This window comes from Labrus mixtus, chromosome 19 (genome assembly GCF_963584025.1).
Source record: "Labrus mixtus chromosome 19, fLabMix1.1, whole genome shotgun sequence".
Classification (NCBI taxonomy): Eukaryota; Metazoa; Chordata; class Actinopteri; order Labriformes; family Labridae; genus Labrus; species Labrus mixtus.
Genome location: NC_083630.1, coordinates 20,739,203 through 20,758,402, shown reverse-complemented (window position 1 = coordinate 20,758,402; position 19,200 = coordinate 20,739,203). Strand labels below are relative to the sequence as shown.

The 19,200-nt window shown below is 39.5% G+C and overlaps 1 protein-coding gene across 1 annotated transcript; it reads right to left on the bottom strand.

The window, feature by feature from the left end:
• Positions 1-793: 793 nt before the first annotated feature.
• phex (phosphate regulating endopeptidase homolog, X-linked) lies at positions 794-17,060 on the bottom strand. Its single transcript, XM_061064264.1, has 22 exons — positions 16,630-17,060; positions 13,652-13,708; positions 13,328-13,489; positions 12,634-12,717; positions 11,693-11,919; positions 11,059-11,127; positions 10,409-10,525; positions 10,127-10,210; positions 9,550-9,692; positions 9,248-9,341; positions 8,661-8,789; positions 8,233-8,334; positions 6,370-6,447; positions 5,643-5,746; positions 5,494-5,552; positions 5,001-5,055; positions 3,654-3,721; positions 3,434-3,564; positions 3,124-3,189; positions 2,615-2,719; positions 1,424-1,500; positions 794-1,311 (listed from the first exon to the last, which is right to left on the bottom strand). The coding sequence occupies exons 1-22, from the start codon at positions 16,751-16,753 to the stop codon at positions 1,209-1,211; spliced, it is 2,238 nt and encodes a 745-aa protein (XP_060920247.1). The 5' UTR covers positions 16,754-17,060; the 3' UTR covers positions 794-1,208.
• Positions 17,061-19,200: the final 2,140 nt, after the last annotated feature.

Here is a 19,200-nt window from a genome sequence, read left to right as displayed (position 1 = left end):
CATTGGTAGCGTTGTAGAACTCAAACAAACAGAGCGGTCTCGAGACCACTTTTTGAAGGTCTCGTCTCAGAATCGAAATACTTTTTACCTGGTCTTTTTTTCTCCATGTCATCACTGTGATACCTTGTTTGTAAACAACAAATAACTTGAATTCAGTTGCAGTTTGATTTTTTTTCCCCCCGGTTACAGCTGCAACCTTCCCGCTGTTACAGTCTAAATGAGTGACACGCCCCCTACAGACAAGATGATGACTTTACAGTGATATTTACGGCCCGTTGGTTGACGGCCTGCCAGACCAACCCCCCCTCCCCACCGGATTGTTGATGGACGGCTTGCCTCCCCCCACCCCCTTGCTCCCTATCCCTCTTCCTGCATCTTATCCCATCTCTCCCCCTATCCCTTTCCAAGCCCGGCGCAGTCTAGGCCTGTGAAGGCTGTTTCGTCATGAGCCGGGGATCCAGCCGAAGATTTCTGCCTTTTAATAAGGCAGTTTTTTCTTACCACTGTAACTTTTGCTGCTTTGCTAAAGTGCTCATGATGGATAGGCCGGATCTTTGTAACATAGCAATAAGTAAGGTCTTTTACCTGCTTTTTGTAAAGTGTCTCGAGATAACACTTGTTATGAGTTGACGCTATACAAATAAAAATTGATTGATTGATTGATTGATGATTTATGGGCTTGGTCTTGTCACTGTCTTGCACTGCCATGGTCTTGGTCTTGTCTTGGTCTCAGTGTGGTCTTAACTACAACACTACACGTTTGTATCCTAGGTTCCAGTAGTAAGAAAGAATCTGGTCATTGCATTTTTAGTTTAATATTTACATTTTTTTTATTTCCTAAGAAAGTTGTAGCTTTATAAACTCACTTTTTTACAACACTCCTATCATCCATAAATTATGGTCCTCAACAATTGGCTTCAGTCATAATTTATGCAGTAGCTGAAACATGTGCAGTGGAAAAAGTTACAGATTTGTTGCAGTAAAAGTAAACAACGGTCCTTTTTAAAACACTTGCCATCTTTAAAAGTTCCCACCTGTATACGATCACGTTTATACATTGGGGGTGTATTTTTTTTCTTGAGAACATCTCGGCGTCATTGTTCTCACATCATGTAAACTATGTCGGCCGACTCCAGCATCACTATCAGCCCCTTTAACGAGCGTCCTGCTGCGGACGGCTCAGGCCCGGGTTCAGGGTAAAGCCGAGGTCACCACACCCGGCAGGACTGTGCGCCACGGTTCATCATCGACGAATCCGGACAGCTGAACGTTTTCCGAAACTCTTCATAGTTACTCATCGCTCCGATGACTCTGCCAGGCAACAGGGATGGTAAAGGTCAGGCTGTGGGGGGTGTGTGTGTTTGTTCATCACAGTGTGTGTGTTTGTTCATCACAGTGTGTGTGTGTGTGTATTTGTGCTCACCTGTACTTTGGAGGGCTGTGAGCTCCACTCTGGATCTGATCCCTGGCTGCTTCTGGTCGGTATGAGTTACATCTCACCTGCAGAGCACACAGTACATTAGAGGGATGGTTCAACCTATGATCCCGTTTTCCTGCTTTATCACCAAAACATTACAATGAACAACGGACTACAAGTTGTTTATTTTATTTTAAATAAAGCCATTTTTTTCTACTCTTTCTTGCAATAATATGAAAACTTGCACATTATATATAATTCAGTAAATGTAGTCTAGAAGTTCTAACCTAACTTTTATTTTATACTTTATTTGTCAATTTATTTCATTCAAACAAACAATAAAATTAAAAACAAACACAAAATCTCAAATTTGAATGAAAAGGAGCCAATAGAAGACTAATCTTCTATAATCTGCCCCTCCTTCACAAGACATTAATAAACAAAACACTTAAAGGCTTTATATGTGATTCTTTGATCCAGCAGATGTCGCCCTTGAGCACCAGCATGAAACCAAAACAACTCGCGCTGCATTGTTGTGTTAGCATGCTAATGCTAGCGATCTTTATGATGCTCGTATCTTCACACTGCATGTAAATTTACCTGAAATGAGCGTGATCTAGAAACACAGTTAAGCAGTGAGTACAGTATGTTATTCTTCTTTTCTCTAGTCCCTCAATTAAACAACTTTTATACACGAGGGGAGGAGTCAGCCGGCCGTCCAGGCGATGTAAACAAAGTGAAGATAGGACTCTGAAAACTCTGAAAACATCACAGACAGTGGGACTCGGGTGTTACACCCATTGTAGACAGTCATGACTCACAGAGTTATTTTCAGAGGATATACTTGATTTCTACATTTAAAGTGTGAAAAATCACATATAAAGCATTTCATTAAAAAACAATTCAAAATAAAATAAATTGGCTGCAGGCAAACACAGCCACTGTCAGCCTCATCGTAGGTCCTCTGTAACAATTCATTTCTTCCTTTTAACAATTTCCAAACCTCCATCCTTTACCCGAACTTCACCTTTTACCAGTTTAAAACCTTAACCTGAAAAGTAAGCCATGTTAACAAAGTATCCAGTATACACACATGTGAAAGAAATGCTCTTACTGGTTCTAACACTGATAGAGCAGCAGAAATAGTTTGTCTGTGTGTTAATGTGTGTGTGTGTGTATCTGTGTGTGTATTTTTACATGTGCGTAGCTCAGGAAGAACAGTTGGTTGTTGTTCAGTCCGACTCCTGGTAGCTGAGGCTCCTCCACACCACCTCTGCTCTCATCCACCCACCGCCTGTACGCCTGCACACAAACATGAAGACGAGTTTTTTTTTTTTTTTTTTTTCCACCCGGACTTCTGAACATAACATCTTGAAAAAGAATCTGTTCACACACGAGGACATTCTGAGAAGCTGAATACAGGTTGGTGAGAAACTGTACAGGTGCAGCAAAGTGCAGCTATTACAAACACAGACAGTACCAGAGATTTAGTATTCATGCTGCCTTTACTGGCATGACTTACTGGAACACATAAAAACAAATGATTCCCAAATGATTTATTGTGAGTTACACCCATAATTATGCAAATACCTGGTAATATTAAAAAGCTTTTACCTCCTCCAGTTTGCCGAGACAAAGAGAAACTATTGTTTGGTGGGGGTAATGTTGAGGAGGAGACAGATAATTGAAGAGAAAACAGATCATACCCTAAAAGCCTCTCGTAGTCCTCCATTATCTGCTATGTTTTCTGCCAGAGTCCTCTTTCCTCGCACCTGCAGAACAAAACATCCACAATGTTCCTTCACAGAATTTAACAAAGTTACATTTGAAAGTGAGTTAGTCTGGGATCATAGCATCTTTGCTCTTTGTCCTTTATTATCGAATAAAACTAAAAAAAAAATCCTGTAACGTGCCAAACTGGTGCTGTCAAAGAACACTTTTTTTCTTTCTCTCAGTGTTTTGCATGTCTCAGGAGACTTTTTTGATCTAACTTTGCACATCTAAAAACACTCTTACATTAAGGCCTGCCTCCTCCCAGTGGTAGCTGTTATACTGGTCGATCATGCACTGGCTCTTGTCATTGAAGGCTGTGACGGAGGAGTTGCTCCACCACTGGTCAAGGTTGCCGTTTTTATCGTACTTTCGACCTGTTCACAGAAAGAAACAAAATCCCATTATACTCTGAGTTAGAAATCTATGATGTTATTTTGGATGTTTTTAAATGTGGTGTGTTTACCGTTATTGTCAAAGCCGTGTGTTAGCTCGTGTCCAACAATCACCCCGATGGCTCCATAACTTAGAGATCTGCAAACAGAAAACAAGGGGATAAAGGTAAAGAGACGATATGATACCCTACAATGCGATACTAAACGATATGCTACGATATGTGGAGTTAGATCAGTCTCAATATTCACAAATGCACACAGAAGGATTCACAAATGTATTTCTGATTCACACACAAATATTTATAGTTTTGTATATATGTAATAGAATTCCACAAATGTATAAACTGTTCAGTCTGCATTTACAAACTGTCTGTCATTTGTCAACCTCACTGCATTTGTGTGTGGGATTTTTGAGACTCCCCTGCCGTGGTTAGATTCAAAAACGCATTTTTTTCAGCAGGGAAATGTCTGTAGCCAATCAGAGGTCAACTTCCTATTCAGCCAATCACAGTAGCGTAGATTCAAGGGTATGACTTAATGTGATCACTTCAGCGTTGCATCTGCGCATACAGCGATTAGCCTAGCTATCAGACAATCTTTAATCTGACCAGCACAAATAGTTTCTGTGATTGTCTGTATATGGAAAAACTGATCTAACTCCATATAATTGGGGGCTAATTTAATTTGATATTAATTGGGGCTATATGATTAAGATTGATAGATTGAGACTGATACAATACAATGCTATACCATACCATGCGATACGATACGATGGCCATTGTACAGTCTAGCTCTCCAGTTTTTGTAAAGTGACAACATTTGCTAAGAAATGGGGCTACACTTTATAGAAAGATTGATACGATATGATACCGTATAATACCATACTATAGGATACACTTTGTTTTCCCCTCCCTGAGAAACCATTATCAAATCACGCTCCATTTTTATACAGTATATAAATATAATATAATATGAATGTCCCTTTAATTGTTTTAGTAAACGCACAGTATGGTGACATCAAGAGATGAGTCTGACCTTTCACTTCAAAAACGTTTGCTTTAAAATAACTTAAATGTATTTTGATGACGTTGAAGTTATATTTTCACAATCTGAGTCCTCCAACTCTCAAGCATCACTACTCTAAAGTGCTGAATATGAATATATAAAAAACATGCTTTATACAGCAGGACTGTGTGTACTATACTTAAACTTGATGTACTGTGGATTGTAAGGTAGCTTATTAAATTACAGTGTTTATCCACTGACCTTACCCTTACTTTTCTTCTTCTCTGTGGTTTTCTTTCAGGAGGTTTATGTCAGAATAATAATTTCAGAGCTTCACCTTGCTCCCGGGTATAAGCATGAGGTGGCATTTCTTTGGTCTGTTAGCAGAGCGTGTCACATTTCTTTAATCTCACCTTGGATACTCTCCTCCCCAAAAGAAAGGTTTTTGAAGCTCTCCAGCTGGGAATCCTTAAAGAGAAAATCAAAATAGGTTTTTGTTGGTGTGTCTTCAGCCGTGTCCGAGCAGAAATTATTTACTGCTGAAGGTCAGGTAAGTTTTTCAAAGGCTTTAGTTTGTATTTCAGGCTGAGTCATTTTCTGCTCTCTCTTTTGGGGAAACTATTAAAAGCCTGATCACATATCCACAGTTTTAGAGAGCACTCTTCTCGTCAGTGTTAGTTATTTTTTTATGCAAATTCTTAATCATTTCTGACACTGAACTGCCAACTCAGCCTTCTTAGGGGAAGAATAAACCCCTGAAAATGTATCATAGGCGGATACTTAATTGAAATCACTGAGGTGCAGTGTAGCGTCATCCTGTCTGAATACTTCAGAAATCAAAAAAAACGTCTGAATGATTAAATGAAAAACTTGAGCCTCGGTAATCTCTCCGACTTTGTGTCTTACTGATTTGGTTGGTGGAGGAGCTGTAGAAGGCGTTCACAGTTGTCGGGTTAGTAAACCACCTGCAGCAAACACAAAAACACACGTTATGTCAAAAAGTGAAATGGAGAAAGTCGCTCGGCATGTCGGGGGGGATATCATGTTCTACTCACTCTGTTCGTGGGACACGTTTTCTGAGCCAGGCGAGATCCGACTGGGCGATGAACTTCAACGTCTGAATCACATTCCCGTAGTAGTCCTTCTCATTGAACTCTAGCTGGAACATACACAAACGCAAACACATTGTGTTACTTACAGCACTGTTTAAAACATTTTTTCATTTATTTTTTTGAAAAATATAACAACAAAAAAACAAGCAACCCACATAAAAAAAAACCCACACACACAAAACCCAAAACAAAACAGACCAAAACAAAAAAGTGACACACACATCACCAACGACATAACCATGATTTACTTTCAGTTTTTGCAACCAAAATAATGTTTACATACGTCCCCATATATATTTTCTTAAATTAAGATATCACCACATTGTCCCTTGCCAACCTGTATCTAAACATCCTCCATCACGTGTTGCCATGGAAACCATCTGTCAAGGAATTTTTGCATTTTGCAGTCTTATTTTGAAAGTTATCTTTTCCATTATGTAAATTCCTTTGACAAGTAATTTCCAAGACTCCTGGGTTAGAAACAGCCCCCACACTCTCTCGCTGGTCTAAGATCAGAATTAATAAAAACCTTCAAAACAACAATGAAGTAAATAAAACCTGATTGATTGAAAAAATACATTTGGGTCTCAATATTTCATGAAGGAGTTGGTCGCGGGTCCTGAGGCTCGACCGGTTGATAACCACTGTTGTAAAGCAGCGCTATACAAACCTGCTTTAAGTCTTCATTGAGGTAGGTGTCGTTCAGTATGAACTCAGGATAGCCAACTTTAGCAAGAACCGCATGAGCCTTGAAAGAAGCAGACGGCAGAATGAGATGAAGTGAAAACATTAAATGATAAAAAAAAATTAAAAATTGAGAAGGCATTGAAGAGTGTGTAATGTTTTTTTTACATTAGCCTTATGACATGAGAAATTAAGAACCAGGAGGAACATTTAAGAGACTAAATTCTTCGACTTTTTAACTGTGCATGTCTAACATACTTGTGGTAGTTGTAATGGAAAAATTCAGTTTACTGTCGAGGACACATTTTACTTACAGCTCGCTTGAGAAACGCTACAATAAGTTAATACGTAATATTCTTGTTTTGTATGTTTACCCGAGGATGAAGGTTTCTCACAAATAGCTAAATATCAAAGATACTCAGACTTGAAGTTTCCTTGACATTACTGTTGTGCGACGTGTTGAAATGTATGACAAAATGTATTTGATATTTGACTGCGCCTGTATCTGCAATCCTTATGTAGGCATGAAGGTTTTTCTGTGAAGCATGTGTATATAAACCCAAACATATTGTGATTACTTGGAGCTTTCCTTCAGACTGTATTGACACTCTGAAGCTTTGTTCCTTCTACTTGCAAGAAGAATTAAACTAAACTAAGACATTGATTGACTCATGATCCTTTCTTTTGCATTGTTAACAGAAATTTCCAGCACATAGTAGCAAAACCCTTAGTGGGATTATCTTTTTAAATGTTTTCAGTAGTGACATTGTGCGTAAGTTGTTGAAAGAGCGGCGGTTTGGTCCAAGGAGAAAATCACTCCATCGAGAGAAAAGAGTCTCACAACACAAACAGTGGGATGAAAGACAGCCGAGCACTTATGTGTTAAACCAAGGTCTTAGAATGTGTAATGACTTATGATGAAGCAGAAACCACAGAAAGTTAAATGATTATTACGAGTTGATCAATAGTATGGAATCAAATAAGTCATTGTTTGGGCCGCAAGACATTCTTATCATTGTGTAAGGATGTGGGGTAGTGCGTATCTTCAAGTTATCCCCAGAGGGATAACCACAAACATCTCAAGCGATTGAATTGGAAGGAAATATTTAACCAAAATAGTTACCAGCCAAACAAATAGGCTCGCTTTTCTAAATAGCCTTGAGATAAGGAGAACCAATAAACTATTCTTGTAGAGCTGCTGGAAATAATAAACAAGTCAAGAGGTGCTTATGAAGAATCACACACTTCTAAAAGCCACAAGACACAAAGAACAGCTCACTATCGCTGATGATGAGATAATGAATCAACACAGATTGCTGCCACTCGAGGGAATATAAACTTAACACACCTGAGCCAAATCTGGGCCAATCAGTCACACACACACACACACACACCTGACACTGCACTGAGATGATTATCTCCCCACACTCAGTAAAGTGACCAGTGTGATCTCCCTCACACATTGTGAAAGGCGCTTTAATAGAACTGCCCCCAAGGCCCAATTAAAAGCATTTGGACCTGACAATACAATCTTAAGTTGACAGGAAATAAGACATAAAGGCGGAGCAGCAAAACGTAAACATTGGGTTAAAAACAAACCAGTCATGTACTCGTCCGTTTTGGATAACTTCATTTCACAACGCAACAAAAATGCTTCATACATTTCAGCTGTTTTTAGATATTCAATGCTAAACTTTTTACAGAGTATAACATTTCACACAACATAATTTGTAAATGATTTGATGTATTTTAAAAATTAGTGAGAGATGGAAAAACGATGAGGTAGTTTTTGAAATGTTCTCGTCTAATTCACTGTTCAGACTGACGCGGTGCTTCCAGCTGTTCTTACCTTGTCTATGGCTCTCTCCTTTGTTGGTGAATCCATCCAGGTGTTCTCCTTCTTCAGCATGTCAATGAACGCCCAACGAACGCCCCCAATCAACTCCTCCATCTGACAAACACACACACACACACACAAACACACAAACACACACACACACGTTAATTAATTAGAAGCTGACGGAGGATTAAATGTGATGTAAATTCCAGACGACATACATATAAATCATCGAGAAAAATTGCATACTGTCATTGCCACATAAACAAACAACCTGACGCATAAGAAACAACATTACATGTCTGACATCTCTATGTGACTCAGAGGCAAAATATAATCAACACACATCTGTTACACACTTAAACATATGCAAATGAAACATGTTAACCCCCTGATCCCCCACTTTGGGACACTGTATAATGTGTAGAACACAAACCCACCATGTGCTTCTTGTCCTCTTGGAAGTGTGTGTTGACAAAAAGGCGCCCGGTGGCATAAACAAGTGAGTTCTCAACGTAGTTAACACATTTGTCCCAGCGCGGGGTGAGGGAAGTGGTGCCTGTGGTTACCTGGTGGAGGGGACAAAGATGCAAGATGACAGTGTTACTCCCTTCAGAACACGATGACTTTCACTGTTTTATTTAACGTCCGAATCATCACTTAGATGTGAGTCGCAGATGGCGCCAGAAAGTCTGGGAAGCGCTTCTTAATTATGTGAATAATTTCTGTTTCATTATTCTGTCACATGTTTTGTACCGTTTTCTGTATACAGTTGAATTTCACATCATAACTCAAACCAAATTCAAAACTTTGCAAACATATACAAACCATGTTTCTGCAAAGTGTCAAATACTAACGGAGCAGCTCTAGTCTAAGCCTTTTAATACTGCATATTTTACCTGATTTAAGGCTTTTAAGGAGCCTTGTTTTGTCTTTGACCCATTACATCACATTCTTCAGTTTATCTAAACACTTCAGACTCGCCGAATGTGGACATAGATTTTTGGAACATTCTTCATGTACCAACCCGAGCATAGTCCAGGTATCTGTAAAGGAAACGTCGGCTCAGAGTGGTGATCCTGGAAAATACTGTCCTCCACTGCACATAGTTAGCTACAGTCCTGGAGAGGGGCAGAGTGAGAGAGAGGGGGAGAGAGAGAGAGAGAGAGGAGGGCCATTAATTAAATGCCTACATGTAATCTCATTATACACTATAATATACTGATAATGAGAGACAGGAGCCCTCAGGCCCCAGTGTGTGTGCTCATCAGTCTGCGTGTGTTCTCTATCTAGCTGTTCGTGCATGAGTGTGTCTGTGTGAGTGCATACCTGGGATCTGTGGAGTTTAAGAGCTTGACGAGTTCCTTAAAGTACTGTGGAGCCCGGACGATGACAGGCTCAGAGGAGGAGATGGATCGAACCGGTTCGGTTTTAGACTCCACCACAGATTTAACAAAACCCAACCAGTCTAACTATGGAAAGAGGGGACAAGTGTGCATATGTCGAAGAAATCCCTTAATGACAAAGAAGAACACGTTTATTCGAAAAAAACTAGTTTGCAGATTTATTTTCCTGTTTTTATGCCAAAACTTTCATTGAGACAATGTTATAACCATGGCTAAAGTATTTAGTTATTCTAAATCTTTCAGAAGAAAGTTGCAGTCTTTGTCCCCCAAAAATGATTTATGTGGATAAAAAAGCTTTAATTAAATCTTTAGCAGTTTAAAGGTCTGAGCATCTTGATATATGATGCTCTTTAAATTCTTTACTGTCAGTTTCTTTATAAAAAAGAAAAAGCTAAGTAAAAGTAAAGAAGGTGTGATAGTTTTGATAAACAAAGGGAAATAAAATGAATAGATTATTCTGATTATTTTGCCATTCATTCTGTCTTCCTGTATTATAATACCTGTGGTATGGTTCGCTGCAGGCGAGAGAGTGTGAATTTGTTGTACATGTTCTCACTGGTGCGGTTTTCATAGGGAATCAAGATCTGCAGAAAAAAAAAGCAATATTACACAGACATAATATTAAACATGGATTATTTCCATTTATACTGTTGGTTAAGTTGTTGAATCAATTTCAAATATGACAGTTAATAATGCTGGGTTCTAAATTAGCTCCATTGAGGCCTATCACATCAACTCTATACAGATAATGAGATCCTATTTATCAGACATGACGTCTTTACATGAGCCAGTTTTGATTCGAAAGCGAGAGCCTTTTCCATCTGGGTCAGTGCTGCTTTCTCCGGAGCGCCCAGCATGACTGCTGTATCTACCATCAAGCTCAGCAGGGCCGCACGATACTGGACAGAGAGGGAGAGAGAGAGAGAGAGAGATTTCCATAATGATTGAAATTACAGAAAAGTTCAAAGTGAGTTCCGCCTAAAACATCGAAATATAAAAATCCTGCTTTTAAAATAATTCATGACAAATTATAATGACCATCTTTAACCAAAGTAAGTGCAATCATAATAGTAAAATTGCATCTAAAGCAAAACAGTGACTAGTCTTCCAGTTAAGAAAAACTAATCGCTGCACTTTTTAGTCCGGGCCAAATGAGGAAACTATAAGCACAGAAATCAATAATTAAACTTCCCTTTCTAATATTGTTTTTCTGAATCAAGACATTATATAATTTATTAAAATGTTGAGTCTGGAAATAAGCTCTTGTTCTGATTAAAACGCGCTGATTATAAAAGCCAATATTCACTGCTGATATTTCGAGTGGTTTTGAATTGTATTGCTGTAATTCATCAGGAAATAGCTACTGCAGGAAGAGGGTTTATTTTTTGATGACAGGTTAAAAAAAAGGGTTGAAAGATGAAGCAGAACTCACGGCCCGTGCAGAGGAGGAGTTGGTGGTGTAGTCTTCCCTCGAGGGCAGAGACAAGGATGCCTGATCGAGCTACGTCAAGGCACAAAGAAAATGTTAATACTGTATGTTCTGTTTTCTTAGTTTAACATGTCATTTTTGCTGCAGCAATGGACTTACAGCCAAGGCTGCAAATCAGCAATTCCCTTCATGTCAACATTGGTGCCTTACGTACAAATTGTTAACACATTATATCATATATGACTTGAATCCCAAACATTCAAAGGTTTATATATTGTGTAATGGGGAATTTAAATCCCAATTTTACGATAATAGAAGGCTCAGTGGTGGAGTGTGATAATGCTAATATAAATCAGCCAATCCCTTAAAACCACTGCCACCTCTGTAGGTTATAGAGAATATATACTAACTGTTAGCTGCTGGTAAGTTTAGTTTAAGATACAGTAAAGCCAGTGGAGAAACAGTGGAAGCCTGATGAACATCATTGTTTTTTTTGTTTATTACATAATACACAAAGTGTAAAACCAAAAAAATGTATTAGCTGCTGGTTAAGTCGGACAAACAGCAAATTTTCTGAAATGTCAAACTAAAAATCATGCATGAATAAATCATAGTAAGTGAAGCACTGATGTCTAACCTTGATAACGTAGTGTGAGGAGTTTTTGTCATCAGGGGAGACATAAAGACGGATCAGGACGCTCTTACTGTGCTGGTTCCTCATCTCTGCTAGAGTTTTTAGGAGGCTCCACTGCCTCTCCGACCACTGATAATCTCCACCTAGCCCATCCCCCACAACTGGCCATCGAAACTCGGGCTGCTTGAGTGTTTTCAGCATAGGTTTGGAGTCCATCTGCTCCAGTATAGCTGTGTTAGAAAACACAAAAAAGAAGAAACCCAGATTAAGTATATCATTGTGTCTGATTGTTTCTATTATTTCCTTTATTGTTATTTTTACCTTTGTATTAAAATGTTATTTTTCCTTTATCTTTATTTTATGCATGTCCAATAATCTGGACCTGCTAGGTAGGTCGAGGCAAGGTCATCCTATCTTAGTCTTGTCATGTCACCCTGTCCTTTAGTGTGCCTTGGCAATGATAACCTGTGCCAATAGAGTGTTATCGTGGACCTGTTCATAGTCATGGAGAGTGGGGACTTCTTTTTTATTTTACCACAGTTGTCCCATGAGCCATTTTGAGTCAAAGGGTTTTTGTTTTTGTATTAAAATTAGATCCAAGTTAAGATGCTGTGATAGTCTGAGTGCTGGGTTTATGCATGTACTTGGGATGATTGAGTCTGGGTGAGGGGCTTCATAAGGCATTATTCAAACAGTAGTCCCCACAAGAGCTCATAAACATGTATGTGTGTGTGTATTATTAGTTGTTTTAGTCACACTCATGATGCAATAAATTTCAATTTATGCACTCAATACCAATTTTTGGAACTCGCCTAACATTTACAGGTAGGAGTAGAAGAAGATCAGAGTTAAAATTCTGTGGTTAGCCTAATGGTTAGCCTTAGTCTCCATGTAACAAATATATATCAATAAAAATAAAACCCAGTTTGTGTTGTCCGACTCACTTTCATTCATGCAGGAGCGATAGACGATCTTAGCCTTGGTCACTGCCTCCAGTTCATCAGTTTCTGATGGAGCTTCTAATAACTCTGAAAGAAAAAAACAATCTTTGTTATGCAAAGCTCCAACAATTAACAAATAATTATACTGATAAATTACTATGTACACAAGTTCAGTCTCGCCTAGTGAATAAGTGATAATATCCTAACATCGTAAGAGTTACTTTAAAGGGCAAGTACAATATTATAAATTAAAGTATTTCAGGAGTACTACTGCAATTAATAAGAAATTTGTATAAACCCTTTTGTAGCTCACACGGGTAAACATGTTGCTCCTAGCACAACCCGAACAGGTCTCCACACAAGTGGTTGAGTTGTCATTAATTGTTATCCTACAATGTTACCCTAAAGTTATAGATGTACTCCTTTGTAAACCAATACATCTTCTAAAAGAGATAACTCCCACATATTCAGCGTATTAAAATGTCTGTTACAGATAAGCTACTGTCTTCACAATGACTTCTCATTTTCATTTATGAAACAGGAAAGATTAAAAGTTACAGTTAAACGGGCCTGATTCAGTTAAAACTGGTTTACAGCAGGTACCTGTTCTGCAGTACACAAAAAAAAACAAAGATCACACAAGACTACAGACACGACCAACAATCAGACAAATCTGAGAGTTTGTGGACAAACACACCTTTGAGTCGAATGTCCACATGCTGCCGCAGCCAAGGATAGATGCCATACGAGGAGGAATCTTCAGGGATCGGGTTCTCTTTTAACCACCCTCCACAGGAGAAAGCATAAAAGTCCTCACAGGGGTCAACAGACTGATCCATTTTACTCAGAACAGACCCCGCTACAAGGAGAAGGAAAAGGGAGTCACAGGGATCGTAAATTATAACTTTTCAGAATCAGATCACTAAACTAAATTCACCACAATGCATAACTTTGTTACCAAACACAAAATAGTGGACGCTTTGAGAATTTTGGACATCAATTGTTTGTCAGTATGTCTCACCTGCTTCGATGCATTCTGGGGTCAAACAAAACTCCTGCTGATTTGATCTTTGAGAGACTGAATGAAAAGAAAAAGGGTTAAACAGTCAGGTGAGCTTGTTGTTTTTGAGTGGCCATTGAGCAATGTAGGCATATAATTAGTTTTGAGCAGTCATTAACATTATAAAGAGAGACACCAGGGAAACTTCATGATAAGGAAACGATGGCTAATGTTTCCTTCTTTCTCTGCCATTCTGATCTCTGTGACAAGTTAGCCAACTGTTCCAGTAAAAACTATAAATTACCGGCAAAACTTTGTGAAAATACCAAAACAACGAACCTCATTTTAAAGTACATTTTCTTAATCATTTGATCAAGAACTCCATTCTCCAAAACAATTGAGAAGGTTAACTTGAGAGTGCAATGCTGCTGTTACCAGTGTACTTTTTTTTTTCAAGCCGTTTAGTAACCAGCAAGTCATGCTTCTAGTAGTGCATTGGTAAAGTATATTTATTGGAAAATAAACATCACAGATGACAACAGTATTTTAAATGTCAATCTTGTAAAAAGATTGCAAAACAAGAAATGTTGTTTCAGTATAAGTAGCCCAGAGGACTGAAAGTTTGACTTAGACCTCCCTTCATATATCTCAAAAAGATATGTGTTATCAGAGAGAAGTGGAAGATTCCAAAAATTCACTTTTTTATCAAAATGGAACAAATACAGACCAAAGTGCAGTTGATACAGCTGGAGAGCCGTCAGGCAGAGTAAACAGTTAGTGGATTCAGTTTTTAACCTTATGCCTGCCAGCACTATGGAAAAACACCACCTACAAGCACCATGCAGCTTTTAGCAGTGTGATTTCACTTTATACCTCCCTATAATATTTATTTATACAGTGCTTCCCAAAATACACATCAGCTTTTAAACTCGACTTCACTGTCAACAGTAATTACTTCACACACGTCTAAAAAAAGGCACTCAGAAAGCCTCAAGAAGACAAAATAGAGCCCCTCATTGTTGATGTTACTCGTAGTGTGACCACAGGTTTACCCATTCGCTTCCTTTCCTGAAGGTGAATGAACGCCTGCTGCTCGAAAACCTCTTGGCAGTAACCACAGTTATGTGATGTGGCTCTGAGGGCGAACAGAGCCAGAACAAGCCCATGACGACGGATTTAGAAACCAAATCCCTATTGTAAACGCATGAGTGGAGCGTCACAGAGCTGCGCCACAATGTCTGACCTCGGAGGCTGACTGGTCATGTTGTCTAGTTAGAGCTCGCTCGTGAGGGCTCCTTGAGTTTGTGCCCACTCTTGGCATGAACGCACACACTCACAACTTCAACCCTGCGCGACCCACTTGGCCTAAAACAACCTCAACAACCCTCCCCGACTGCTCCGTCAGAATCACACACACTGGGGGGTTAAACAGATGAACAGATGTCTGAGACTCAAGTGTCACTGCTTACACCGACATCACGTTCATTACTGAGACACAAAACGGGCCAAAGACGTGCATGTACAATCACTCATTTAAAAAAAACACTCTTTAATCTTGTTGAGATGTAAAGAAAAAAACGACATAAATAAACACTTGGCATTGCTGTGTCTGGTCGCTCGCATGGCTGGAGACTAGAGGAGGGTTTTCATTAGAGTGGGTGTGTGGTAATGCATACATTGCCACATGACATAATTACACTTCAATGCCACCACAAGAATGTCCGCTCCCCTCAATAACAGCGAAACAATACTTACCCTAACCCCCCCCCCCACAACATATGAACCCCTCCCGACTGCAACCATTCTCACAACTACACGCGACTGAAACTACTGAAACATCTGACAGAAAGGCCGGCCCTTACAGGAATATACCAACGTTTACACAGAACGTCTGATGAGAAGATTGACACCACTCTCATGTCTGTTCATTAAAAACAAAGCTAAAGGCAGAAGTCAATCAGCATGAGGACTGGAAATAACATGAACACCAAGCTTTTCCACTTATTAAAAACAAAGGCTCTTTCTGTCTGCATTTTGAAGAATCGGTTTAAATGGCAGCAGAAACATGCATAAAAGTTGCTCTGACGTGCAATACTTGCCAACAAGTTCATTGATTTTCAAAATGCAAAGCTGTAGAATCGGCTTCAGCTAATGGACAGCAACTTCAAGAAATTGAGGGAAAGTTTTTATGAGCTCCGTTTAGATGGTGTAATATGGACAATTCAGTGTTCTCCCTGAAAGTCAGAAACTTAACGTTTGGTTAGATTCTGTAAAAAATAATATATTTTCCATATTGTTTACGTTTTATATTGTCTTGTTCCATTCATATCTTGTCTTAAAGCCTCTATTCCTGTCACATGACGTTGATGTAGAACAGTGTTATACAAATAAATGTGTCCAACCTTTCCAAAGTTCAAGTAAAACTACTGTTAAACTTTCATTTTCTTTATAATTTTTTTATTTAACTGTATGTATTTGTGCCTGTTTTTAGCCGAACAATGTAATTTGCAGCTCCATCCAACCATGACACATCCATGTGGGTATTTTAAAATGTCAGTGCTAATTAAGACTCCTATAAATAAAGAAATACACACACCCAACCCATTAGTCCTCTAAACAATTCCTTCCTAATTAATTTCACATTCTGCTGGAAATAATACCCACAAAGTGTCAACATACACATTCTTTCCTCCTTTCCCAGAGTTCAGTTTGACTCCCACAGTGCGTTCTGGTGGAGTTTGAGGTTCTGCATGTTCACGTGGGTGTGTTTGAAACCCTATATGAACCAAAAATAGTTTGACACAAGTTACCCACGATCCCTCCACGAAGACCTTTGCTCCCAACAGAGTGCTCCTGTGTGTTATTTACAGTCTGCATGTACTATAATCTGAGTTCAGCATGCATTATGTTCACTGTGATACATTTCCACTGAATTCCTTACAAATTATAATGCCGGTTTAGAAAAAAAAAAGTGTGTGTGTGTTTGGTGGTGGACTTACCCAGTATGAGTGCAAGCAGCAGAGCAGCACAGAGACACACACACATGGCCAGTGCTATCCTGTAGAGACGACTGTTGTCCCTCTCGGGTTTAACCCCACCGCCACCTAAACGCTCCAGCTCCATGGTTTACTATATCACACACACATATAAACACACACTCACCCACACTCTTTTACTTTCTGAAGTGGAAGCGCTGAGGAAAACACACCAAAAGCAAACAAAACTGCTTGAAAAATCTGAAAAATAATGGAGAAATTAAATTTAAAAAATATATATTATTATATCTTCAGAAAATTTAAAAATCTAATCATTCCTTTGCCCTCATTTCTGCTAAGTCCTCATGTGTCTTTTGCACACAAACACACAGACTTTATTCACATTCCCTGCCTGTCTGTCTCTCTCTGTGCTGCTATCTGTCTAACTGTAGTAACTCTAACTTCACCCAGGCTCTCCTAACTGTTCCTCCTCCTCCTCTACTCCCATCCCTCCCTCCCTCCCTCCCTCCCTCCCTCCCTCCCTCCATCCCTCCCTACAGGACAGAAAGGAACAGGCCTCCCTGTGATGAACAGAGCTCATTTAATAAAATCACAAACTAGAGCCAGTTTGTTTTACTGTGTGACCATTAAAGGCTGCAGACCCCCTTGTCGGTGGTGTAAAGCACACGTAACATATAAGAGTGTGGGTCTAATGTCCTGTTTAAAACAGCATGGTGCTCTGCTTGAAACATTTATCGGATCAGACAGTCAGTCGACCAGGACAAAGTTACACACACACACACACACACACACACACACACACACACACTGATTACAATTGATTAATCTGATGATGATAATGACGCTGCCGCCTGTAAAAACACATCAGTGTTTTTGTCAGGATGCATCAATAATTTCTTTGAAGAGACAGAGGTGCTGATGATAATGACACCCCAGCTCCTGATTGGTCCAACCCCCCCCCCCCCCCTCGTCCCCCCCTCCCCCATACCGTGGTGAGAACTCTATCTGCACATGCTCATTAGGGTTTGAGGCGTTGGCCACAGATCCCTTATATAGAATTGACTTCCTGCGCTGCTAAAAAACACCCATTCATCAAGCAGATGCGCCTACCACACTTCTATTGTTCCCCATTGTGACTCACAATAATTTGTGTCCTGTTTTTATTCTCATTGTTTCACAGTTCAAATGTGAGTCTTTGCTCTAGTTTTCATTGTCGCCACTCAGACAGTTGATCAACCACTTTGCTCCAGACTGAAATATCTAAAAAAAAAAACATGAGATGGATCTGCAAGTCTTAATAGTTCCATCAGTCACAGCTGTAATTTGTATTTTACGCTAATTTGCAAGTGTTAGCGTGCTTAACTGTTGTAAACAAAGGTGGTTTGGTGGTTTGGTTACACACTGATGCTAGCATGGCTGTATAAGAGAAGGTCCCCGAGTGTAAATGTGGTGTGTTGACGCACTCTGCATTAATGTGGTGTCGTACACATCGGAAAAAAAACGAGTTTCCGAGATGGAACATGCACATGAACGCCTGCTCAAGTCGGAACAGGTACTCGGAAACTCAAGAAAGAGTTAGTTGCCTGACTTGCCATGTCAGCCATGAACACACTTAAAGTCGAAACAACGACTTCCCAACTCGGATGCTGGGACTTTCCGAGGAGCACATGAACGCAGCAGGATTCCAAAAACGGAAAACGGGATAGAACCAATCACAAAACAGAAGGTGGGGCATAACGTCAGGATGAATTTGACTGGAGCGTTAGCTTCAACAAAGCTTTTTAGCTGGTCGAGAATGTGTAAACGCCCCTGAGTGCAGGATGAGTCGTCAGGCATTTGAAATGTTTTAACAGCAAAAGGTAATAGTTATTTTGGTGTAAATTAAATTCTTGCTTAACTGAAACATATTTGGCAGAAAGTGGCAGATAAATGAACATTTAACACAGGAACGCTGCTTTCAAACAGGGAAAATGAATTTTCCATTTCATGGGGACTCTAAAGTCTCATCTGTCAATATGAAGCAGACAGTTAAAAACATGCCTCCTTTTTGCTCTCTTCTTCACCCCTCATCATCCTCCCATGGCTGTTTACCCAAACACCCCCCCAGGCGGTCATTACTATAATAGATAATCAACTAAAACACACATACAAGGACACATGAGTAATCTTTTACCGTAGATTACGGGAGAAAACCGCCTTCAAAATGTTTTATCTGAACACAAACACACACACACACACCAGAAGCTAACTTATGCATGCAACAGTGTCTGATCTTTTCATGCACTACCCTATTGATTCAAAGATTAGGCGCCGAAAAAAGGCAACAATTTTGAACCTGCTGACAGAGGTGTCTGCTCATCTTGGGTAAATACACCTCTTAGGCTGAGCTGAAGGCCGTTCAGTATTTATATGTCTGTGGGAAACACCCTTTCAAATTACAATGTGTCATCTCTCCCACTCACACAGTCAGGAAAAATCATCCCTGCATGACTCCTCGAAAGCACAAAATCAACACCGGGTCAGGAGATGTTCCTAAAAGTGGAGCATGTGTGTTTTTTTTTTTTTGTGGAAATG

Excerpts from the sequence above, each read along its gene's own strand:
- phex (XM_061064264.1), bottom strand. The coding sequence starts at position 16,753 with ATGGAGCTGGAGCGTTTAGGTGGCGGTGGGGTTAAACCCGAGAGGGAC. Across the intron at positions 5,553-5,642 it reads AAACGTGTCCCACGAACAGA|GTGGTTTACTAACCCGACAA; the intron begins GTGAGTAGAACA and ends TGTTTGCTGCAG. Across the intron at positions 3,565-3,653 it reads ACACGGCTTTGACAATAACG|GTCGAAAGTACGATAAAAAC; the intron begins GTAAACACACCA and ends TTCTGTGAACAG.